This window comes from Stegodyphus dumicola, chromosome 3, assembly GCF_044657685.1.
Source record: "Stegodyphus dumicola isolate Sdum_Otavi_A_Nest chromosome 3, ASM4465768v1".
Classification (NCBI taxonomy): Eukaryota; Metazoa; Arthropoda; class Arachnida; order Araneae; family Eresidae; genus Stegodyphus; species Stegodyphus dumicola.
In genome coordinates, this window is record NC_140770.1 from 148123057 (window position 1) to 148134083 (window position 11027).

The 11027-nt window shown below is 35.8% G+C and overlaps 1 protein-coding gene across 1 annotated transcript in view; it reads right to left on the reverse strand.

The window, feature by feature from the left end:
• LOC118179898 (ras-related protein Rab-1A-like) overlaps positions 1-10726 on the reverse strand; it is a 235485-nt gene extending 224759 nt beyond the window's left edge. The window contains exons 1-2 of the mRNA XM_085813440.1: positions 10612-10726; positions 4609-4659 (exon numbers count right to left, since the gene is read on the reverse strand). Coding sequence (XP_085669566.1) covers positions 4609-4659; positions 10612-10654 — 94 coding nt within the window. The 5' untranslated portion in view covers positions 10655-10726. The remainder of the gene's footprint in view (positions 1-4608; positions 4660-10611) is intronic.
• Between the last annotated feature and the right edge of the window lie 301 nt (positions 10727-11027).

The window sequence follows — 11027 nt, forward strand, 5'->3', positions numbered from 1 at the left end:
CAGTACAGATGAAACAAATTGTGTATCCTGGGAGCTGCTATTGTAAAAACAAATTTTTTTTTTAATTTCTAGTTTCTAGTGAGAAATGTTTGTAAAAGATTGGCCTCGCGTTAGATTCTAGAGCTAAAAGTTTTCAACAAGGTCGTTTTAGACCTCAGTTTCAAACTAATTAACTCTGGCGGGAAGTATGTAAGGATCTTAAGTTTTACTAACGTTTATTTTATTTTAAATCGCCAAGTTGTGGCTTTTTGCCAAGCGAGAGAGAGGAAGGAGTTAGTCGAAGCAGGCCGCTTGCCTTAGCAGTTTTACTCGGTTGCTGGTTGCCTTCCAGGCCAGAGGTTTAATCCTCATAATAATTTTAAACGTATTGTAGTGTTAACAGTTCTCTGTACTACATACGGCTTCCTGTTAATATACGGCCAATCTTCCACGTAGGCCCTTGTTTATTATTCCAAAGTTAAGTTAGAGTTTAGTTAATATTTTTATATTCTTACGTTCAGACCACAAGTGGTTGGTCTCTGTATTCCGAAGTCCGGAAATCATTGTAAAGAGTGAAAAATAAAGGATTTCGTATACCCTTCCTGTGTATCTTGTCTACTTCCGACATTTATTGAACATAGCTTTAGTAAGAAGCTCCCTGATCCGAGTCAGGTTCTTGAATGTTCCCAAAGCAAGAAAGGTGGAACACTGAACCTGATAACCTTACCTTACAAGAGATGGAGAGAATGAGAAATTATGGACCACCATCAGCTTCATAAATTAGAAACTAAAAAATGTTAATAATGTTAATAAAGAGTAATTAAAATAAAATTTTTCTTTGTAGTATTCTATTTTCTAGTAGGAATTGGCTTTAAAAAATTTTTTATATTACTTGTTTTTTAACTAATAGTTAATTTTAAGTTGAAAGACTTTCATATCACTTTCTTTTCACCCACGCGTATCACACCAGGATGTAAATGAGACAGCGAGCATTTATTCAGATTTAGGGAGAAAGAAGTGCTTTTTAAGCGAAAGTTACACAAGTTATTTTTAGAGCGTGTCTGCGTAGTTCAGGCCACGTTGTGCTGTGATTGTTAGCAATTTGATTCTCTGGCGTTGAATGGTTCTAACCATCTGGCCTGTCTCGTATGTTTTTGTACAAACCAGAAACTTTCCTGCGCATTAAATTATTCTGTGGGCCGTTAGGCTAATCTACAACATTTGAATTAGTTCAAGATTACGATTTCTGTCGAACCAGAAGTGCTTAACTTGTGTAAACCCAAGTTGGGTCATTCTTAATTCTTGTGCTAAAATAAAAGGCCTGTTTACAGGGCTATTCTTCTGACTTTGTCTATCTGCAGTTTCAGACAAGAGGATTATTCCATTTTAGTTTTTCTAGAGTTCATCATTTTATGTTACCAAAGAAGATGAGACTACAACTGGCAGGATTTAAACAGGCTGATGAGCACCATCTCCAAGTGGACCAGCTCTCTGGAGTAAAGTTAAGAACAAACAACAAACCCAGTCTGTATTATAAAATTAAATTTCCTTCAGGTGAGATCTAATCCCAATCACAACACTAGAATTTAAGCAATATTTTAATTAGTATTCTGCGGATTTTAGTACTATACGTAACCGCCTTAATCCAAAGTGTAATTTTATTGTTGTCGAGGAACAGAACTACTGATCACCTTGTCAATATGTAGCTACTACTATCACCACAAATTTATCAGAACAATGTTTATCTTCCGCTTAGAAAGTGACCCCTTTTGAAGACGGGAGTAATTGCAATTTAATCGAAACATAAATTGATAATGTGCTTGTTCTTCAATCGCGTTCGAAGATCAAAACTGTATATTGATCCTTAGTCTCGTGTTAGGGGATTATTAATCGAATAACCTTGTTTACGTTTCTAGCTGAATTAAAATTACTTTGTTGGCTAGATCTTAACTTGAACTGTGAAGCGATTATTCGCTAAGTTTCTCTGTATCAGTAGGAACGCATAGGAAGGGTACAAAAGCCCTTTTATTCAACTGAAGAATAGCATGTAGAGTTGGCACTCCTGGTGTTTAAAGGACCTCGCTAATACTTTTGCCTGGAATTCAAAATAGAAACTTAAAATTAAAACTAAACCTAAGTTGAATAATCAGCCGAAGCTACACAGAGTTGAGTTGAGTTGAGTTGAGAGCAGAATCTGGACACCCGTGCGGCTTACTAAGACTATTCGGGTCTAGTCCAGGTTCCGCAACTATCCGGGGCAACACCTCATGGGGCCTATAAGGGCATACATTGGTCCTATGTACATGCTTACATAGTTCATAACATATGCTTATAGTTACATAGTTCATAATGTATGCTTACATAGTTACATAGTACATGCTTATGTACAAGTAGTTCATAATACATAGATCTTTCATAATACTTGCTTACATAGTTCATACATATACATGCTTACATAGTTCATACATATACATGCTTACATAGTTCATAATATATTGAGCCTGTTACATAATACATACATAGTGGCCATAAGATATACATGCTACATAATATATACAATAATAAAAAAAGGATTAAAAAAAAGATAGAAGAGAGAGAGAAGAGAAATTGACAGGGAACTATTCCACACTGCACAAATCTGTTCCCAATTCCTCCAGTTTCTGCATTATCTTGCATATTTTGATGCGAAATGCTGGCTGCTTGATCAGATAACACTTATGAGAAATTGCCTGTTCTGGAAGCTGCACATGCCACTGTGCGGTTAGAGGGCATTGAGTCAAGTAATGGTCTGGTTTACCAATGCCTCCACAGACACAACTTTCGGTATTTGCAATTCTTCTCTCATAGTAATAGGAGGGGAAAGGCCCGTGCCCCGTCACAAATCTCGTTATTTGTGGGGATGACTCGAGACGATCGAGCGAAACTTTATGGTAATATTCATAGGTCTTCCTGCTTTGTTCGGTAGAGTCCCATTCCCATTGCCACTGGTGCTGAGCTGCTGTCCTTGTCACTTTTTTAAGGTGAGACCACGGGAGTTTGGTAATTACGCATCGATATTGTGAGCTGCTTCTTTTGCTAGCCTGTAGGCTTCCTCATTACCTTGAATGCCGGCATGCGCCTTTATCCAAGATATGAGGATATTCATTGTCGACGAACGCTCCTTCAGCGTGTCCTGAATCTCCGCTATGATAGGAGAAGGATGTCTGGGATTTCGTAAGGCATATATGACCGAGAGGCTGTCTGTAAGAATATTAATAGTGGATCTTACTGCGGGGCTTGTTAACTCGATAGCTTTGCGAATTGCAATTGCTTCAGCCTGGAAAACTGAATTATTCTGTCCCATACGACCTTTCCATGTTATCAGCGTTTCCTTGTTCTTAGTTACTATAAGGCCACAGCCTACTTGTCCGTCAACTTTTGAACCATCCGTATAAACATAATATTGATCCTTTATGTCAGAGTCATCTTTCCATGATGTGTGGGCCGAGACTCCTTTTCCGTAGTTAGACGAATGGATGACATTTACTGGCCTTATTTTTTCATGGAGGCTGTGCTGAGAGGTGGTATGTGCTACAACCCCTTTTCCATGGTGTGAAGAATGGGTTGCATTTATGAGACGTTTTGTTTCATACTCCTCTGGGTCATAGCATAGCGGTCCAAAAGTAGTGCAGAGATGTAATTGGAGAACAGTCGTTACTGCTGCTTCTTGTGCTGCTCTAATATGTAATGGCAAAAGTCCCGCCAGTATTGTGGCTGCCGCTGTCGATGTTGTACGGTATCCTTTTGTAATAGCCTTTTGTAATAATGAAGCTACACAGAGGTATTCTAACGTGTAGTTGGCTCTTGGCCGTACCACCGACGTAGACTAACGGGCTATTGATATGCGCGGCCGTAAAATAGAAAGCTAAATAGCAGAGATGCAAACTTGGCAGAAAATTCTCTGTCTGAAATCCAGGTCCCAAGTTCCGCTAGTCGCCACGACTAGCATGCGAAATGCATGTTGTTTTCCGGCGATCTTGATGTATTTGCCTTAGAGGGCGCTTGAAGTAGGGTAATTACTTGATCAATGTGTCCAAGAGGACAGCTAGGATGGATGAAGGCTGAGCAATTAATACATAAACAGTCTTATAATACTCCTAATGGTGCGTCAGCTTTCTGCCTTACTTCGCATAATACGCCAAACTGAGATCTCATTCTGGCAGGAAAGCATGGGTTGAAAACAAGAGATATAGGAAACATTGCTTCCAAAATAAAATTAACAGTTCATAAAATTAAATAAAATCCCACACCCTTTTGATTATTTTTTACATTTTTAATATGTGAGCGGTCAAAGATTTTCCTCAGTTTCGAATTCTTTTGATAAAACGAAATTGTGGAGATCTTCTAATGACAGCAAAGACGTCATTTAAGAAAAGTGCTGCTTTTTTATAACAAAATTTAGAGGTTTATTCAAAACTTTTCAGATTGAAATATAAGAAATAATAGGGGGAATTTTAACGTCAAATATATGAAAACAATATATTGTTTCACCAAATGATAAAATTAAATCTTTGCGGAATTTTTTATAGGAATTCATTTATATGATGCTGAAATTTTACATGAGTCATAATTTAAAAACGGAAAACATACCTCTAAAGTCACGTGATGCATATCGCCGTAATATTGAAGATTTTCCAACACCTAAAGCAAAGCATTACAAAAAATTAGTTCATAGCACTTTTATTACTTTGGTTCAGAGTTAATAACTGGGCAATAGACTTCAATATTTTAATATTTATCAAAATAGAAGGCTACAATATTTGAGCAATTACAGTGCCCCCCCCGCATATAAAAGGATAATGCGTATAACTTCCCTTATTCTTGGGTAACATAAACTGTACGAAACGTCTTATGACTTAGGAGTGAATTATCACTATGTGGGGTGTAAAGAATGTAAAATACCCTTTTATTTAACCCAAATAAAATTAACAGAAGGCACCTCTAGTACTTACAAAAGCCAGCATTTATGGCTTAAATCAAAGATAATAATCTCATTTAATAATAGGTATTAATACCTCTTATTATGTGGGATTCATTATGTTTGATTGTACTCAAGTACTTTAAGGCTATGTACACAAATGAAGGGCAAGATGGCTCCGACCTAAAGTCGGTGTGATAAGTTTAATAGTGAGAATAACGTAATTCCACAAAATACTATTCTCAAGAGAATCTAATTAGCACTGTGGCCTTCAGCAGGAAGAACACGCTCTGATTCTACCCTCTAAAACCTTCCTTTAACTACTAATTCTTTTCTGCCTCATTTGAATATCACGCGAGCTAGAAATTTTCATTCTGGCAGGAAAATGAGAAACGAGGAGGACAAGAAACCAATTTAACATAAAAAGAATAACTGGTTAATAATCTAAACGAGACCTTACAATGCCAAGACTTACTTCGAAGACGATAAATACTACAGAATACTACTGGGTGAAACAAAAGTCGCGAGCATTCTAATTGTGACTCTTCAGGAACATTTACATTTCTTATACTGCTGCGATACGAAGACAGCGAGGGAAACTGCATCTTAATGGGAAAAGAGGCAGTAGCTAGACTGCGCAATTATCTAGTATGAAGGCTCACCAAGAGAAGGCTTTGGTTTAGAGTAGAAAGGTTTCAGTTCTCGAAATTTCAGTTCAGGCCCGAATCAGCTGCGTCATCAGCGTTACGCAAGCCATATGACAGATTAATCTAGAAATGGCACAGCCCAGAAACGTTTATTAGAATTTTAGAATACAGAAAGAAAATATCTCCATATATATATATATGTGCAACATATAAGAAACTACGATGGCTGCCTGCTTTAAGAAATAACTATCGACTTCTAAATTAACTATTCTAGATCCGGTGTTCCCCCTCTCCCCAAATTAATCTGCTCTCCCAAATTCGAAATCTTTCCATCTTACACATCAACCTAAAATTAACCAATAGCAGTTTGGATATACTCATGCATCGTACTAGGTATTAATACTCTTTGCAAAACAACTACGCCATTCCTTTCCCTAGTTTCTACCGTGCTAACATCTTCGCGCTACTTTGCTTCTCAGACTAAGATGCCTACGTCTTACTTTTAAAATCCACTTACATAAAATTTATCGTATTTAACTATGTTTGAATAAATGTCTGCCAAACTAATTGGATATGTGTGAAAATAAAGACTGGTGATTTGTAAAAACGCAATTTCGTTATCTTCATCAGTCATTTTGACTGCAAGCTACTCAAAGTACCGGATTCCTCCTACGCACTTAAAATACTATATATATAATTAAAGATTAAGGTAAACAAGGTAATTAATTAGTAATGAATTGCCTAATACTTGCGCTAAAGCTGCCTAGTAATAAAATAATAGTTTATGATGGATTATTGAATATATTATCTCCTTGGAAAACAAAGTTGGAGTTCTATTCTAATAAATTTACTCATTAATATATTTAAAACTAAATAATTAAAATAGTTTAAAAAACAAAAGTGTAAACAAAAAACTAAGTAATTATTGATATTGATCGGTAATTAGTTGATTACTAATTTCCGAACAAGTAACAATAATTAATAGTAGCGAAAGTGTTTCGTCTTTTTCTCAAGTAAGAATCAAGACTAAGAAAGCTGCTCAATAAGATTGAGTTTAAATGATTCAAATTGCTAATTAAAAAATCAGTAATAATAGTACAGAAAAATTAATAGGTAGTTCTGTTTTACTTGAAATACAATCTGGGAATCGCAATTTATAACTAAATTAGTTAAGTTGAATATTCGTATTATTTGAGTATTTAATATCTTTATATAGATAAGTCTTCTAATACATGTATAGGGATGTAATAGACTTATATATGAGTTTTATATATATATGTGTATGTGTGTATATATGTTTTTGATTTATGCGAGATACATACATACGTACGTACAGACGCCACAACAAACTTTCTTCTGAATTCATTTTAAACCCGTCCACCAGCGGCTGACCGATGATTTTAATTATTTCATCTCCTTTACGGAAGATGAAATAGTTAAAATCGGCTGTTAATCATTCCCGAAGAGGGAAAGGGCCCACCGTCAGCTGAGCGATGAAATCTTTAAACACTGTTAGTTCGGTCCGGGTTTCGAATCCTAGCGAATGGGCTGGCTGCATTGGTGTTTTCGTGTTTTACCCCATGTGTAACGTGAATACGAGCCAGTTCCCTTAGAAAGTCCTAATTTCCGTAATTTCAATAAAACAAACAACAACAACAACAACACACGAAAAAAAAATTAAATCCATTTTAGGATTCTATTTTGGAAAAAGGATTTCTTTATTCCGTTCGTATGTATAGATGACAAGCACAAACGTCATTTAAATGGATTCGATAGAGATCAAAATGATTATTTTGTTGAAATATGATACTCGAAATTTTTCGCGATAACAACACTTCCTTTACTTCGTAGAAAGAAGTAGAAGCGAATTAATGGTAGCAAGATGGAACAGTAACAAGATAAGTTTTACAAAATCAATTTTCGTACTTAGGGATTCACTTTTTGGCATCTATTCATTCAAATTTTAGGAAAAAAATCATTAATTTCTGTTTACGTCCAAGTACTTTTATTCGAAGAATATCTAATGTGACCAGATATGTCCAAAGGTAATGGCAGCATCCAAACAGCCCCATCGTTCTAAATGGTCTTTTGCAAAGTTGGTCGTCTTACACAACATGATTACCGGTGATGTTCTCTAACAATATTTATTAATGTTAGACATATTGTCCATTTTTAGAAGCAATCGTCATGACAATTTTACTATGTTTATTATTAAAATACATGGACTATTGAACACTATGTGGAATTCAGTCATTAATGTATAAGGTATTTCTCCCGCTTTTCTAGCGTGCCTTCGTAGTGTAGTGGTTCTGCAAGCTGGGCCGGTATTCCATATGTCCGTGGTTCGATTCCCGGCAAAGGCTGTTGCTAATTTTTCATTTCTTTGGCTTTTCCAATTAAACCTCATTAGGTCTCTACACTGGCTCCCGAAATAAAAGGGTGTTTGGAAGATGATTCTCCACACCCAGGATTTGGCGACTAGGTTCCCTAAATCCCTAGCCGCCCTTTAAAAAGGGGTGTATATAAGGTATTTCTTCCGCTTTCCTACGTGCCTTCGTGGTGTAGTGGTTCTGCACGCTAGGCCGGTATTCCAGAGATCCGTGGTTCGATTCCCGGTGAAGGCGGTTGCTAATTTTTCATCTCTCCGGCCTCAAAAATGCCTACCTAATGTCTCTACAAATGTTATAAATTCTAAATAAATGCAGTTGTTCTAAATGCGGGGCTAAGACCTTGCTCCATTCAATAGCATATCCGCGAATGTTTAATTTTTCAAGGATTTTACATCTTTCTAAATTGCATCTTTGTAATCTAAAATTACATCTTTCTAAATTCCATTGAATAATTCTTCGGATAATATTATATTTCACTGAATAATTATTATTATCAGTTACTTATTCTTGACCCAAATAACAGGGTGACCCGAAGATCGCGCACATTAAAATATCAGGTTATTAAAGAAAATTCTTTGATTGGATGATACCCCTATACTCCTATAACAATTGATATTTCATTTGCAGTTTGTACTGTTAGTTTTAAAACCCGTTTGTTTGAAGCAAAATTAAGATGAGTTTCCCTAACAAGCAGAACGACTTTTTATCACTGAGAATTAATTCGCAATGCATAGATTCAATTATGGCGCCGTCTTTCTCACCCTCTTTGTTGTTGATTGCTGTATTTTATTCCTGACTTCATTCATTTTGTTCGAACAGGCAAGTCACTTCAATTTTTTTTTTTTTTTTTTTGGTAAATGCTTCCGCTTTCTCAAAAGCAGGTTATCAATCAAGCAAAAAGAGCATTGTCCCGTTAAATTCGAGAACATTTGGGAAGGTCTCTTTAAGTGATTTGGTAAATTTTCCTTAAGGATACGTTCTGCTTGAGAAAAACTTTTCTCCATTTTGTTCCAAACAAACAGCTTTTTAAAGTTATTAACAAAAATTGCAATTTCAAGTGATATATTACTTTGTTGAGACATTAGTTTTTTTTTTTGTTTTTTTTTCGATATTAGGAAACTGAAGAAATGAGCAATGCCCTCGCCGGGAATCGAATCTCGGACCTCTTGAGTGTGCTGTCTCGATCGAGCCGAGTGTGCTAACCACTACACCACGAAGGCATGCTAAGACGGCGGGAGAAATACTTTATATACTCCCCCTTTTAAAGGGCGACTGGGAATTAGGGGACCCAATCACCAGATCCTGGTGTTGGAGAATCATCATCCACCACCATTTTAATTCGGACGCCACTGTAGAGACATTTTTTTTTCAATATAAGAAAACTGAAGAAATGAGCAATGTCCTTGCCGGGAATCGAATTTGGACCTCTCGAATACGCGCCGAGTGTGCTGACCACTACACCTCGAATGCATACTAAGAAGGCGAGAGAAATACCTTATAACTTATAACAGTATAGGGATGTCATCCATTTAAACAATTGGCCATTACTATCCAATATAAAATTCCCATAATTTTTGAAATTTGATTTTCGTGATTTTTTGATCATGCTGTATAACTTACGAGATAATTTGTCCATCGTTTCCGCATACGTTTGTGATATAAATTGAAGCACGTTCGATGCGTATTCGGGAGGTCCGGAGTTCGAATCCCGGCGAGGACAACGCGCATTACTTCAACTTCCTGACATTGGAGAAATTCTGGAAGACTTAGCATGTGGCGCTCGAACTAAAAGCTGGTGGACGGTAATCCGTGAACATCAGGATTTGTTTACTGGGCCTCCTAATTCCCAGTCGCTGTTTAAAAGGGAGATTTATTTTATCCCTCATTTCCGCATTCCTTCGTGTTTTAATGGTAGCACACTAAGCGCGTATTCGAGGGGGGTCCAGGTTTGAATACCGGCGAGGGCATCAGCCATTTTTCACGTCTCCTGCTTCAAAATAACCTAATGTATCTACAGGATAACAATTTCTAAAAATTTTTTACAAGAGAATTTGTCTAACAGAATTTATCTGGAATAGCATGTGGTCATTTTAGAGATGCTAATAATTTCTTTTCGCAGTTTTACTTTGAAAATAAAATCGATTTTGAAATAAGTAAACAAATAAATTTTGCTTTATATATTTCAATCAAAATTATTAGTTTGAAATAAAATTAATTAATTTAAAGACTAACATAAAAAGTACATAAAGGATTGTTAAATCAGTATTAAACAATCTCTAATACTGGCCATCATATCTTTAAGACAACAATCTGTAAAAACTCCAGAATTTATACGGAACAGCGGGTGCTCATTTTAGAGATGCTTATATTGTTTTTTTCGCACAGTTTTAATTAGAAAATAAATCAGCTTTAAAAGAAATAAGCCAATAAATGTTGCTTCATATATTTCACTCAAAATTCTTAGCTTGAAATAAAATTAATTAATTTAAAGATTAACATAAAAAGTGCACAAAGAAATATTAAATCATTATTAACTGACGTATTAGTAACTTCCTAAATAAAACGTATGCATTTGTATAGTATTATATTTAATGAAAGTGAATTGCAGTTATTCTTAAAAAAATACAGTTAAACTTACCCATTTCACCCAGGAAAATAATATTCAGTTTCGTCGTTGCCATTATTTTGTGTATTGTGTATCCTACAATGGCATGGAAAAGATGATTTTGTGAACGCACAATTCCGTCCCGTTTTTCGACTAAAAAATGAAACAGAGAAGTTATCGCCCGCCGTTGTAGGTCGTTAAAGTCGCAGATAACGGCTATCATGTGTCAAAGGTTGCCAATGGTTTAAACCGCTCGGTATGTTTTCGTTTGCTTTTCACTTAGTAATCGAAGGGTTCATTCCAGGAAGGATATTTATAAGATAAGTGTGATCGCTGGTTTAATGAAGTACTTCATAAAAATTCAAAACCGTGAAATGATATGTATATAATCTTTATATCCAAATAAAAAATCATGGCTAATCTTTGGAATATGGTAACAGGTAGTTTGG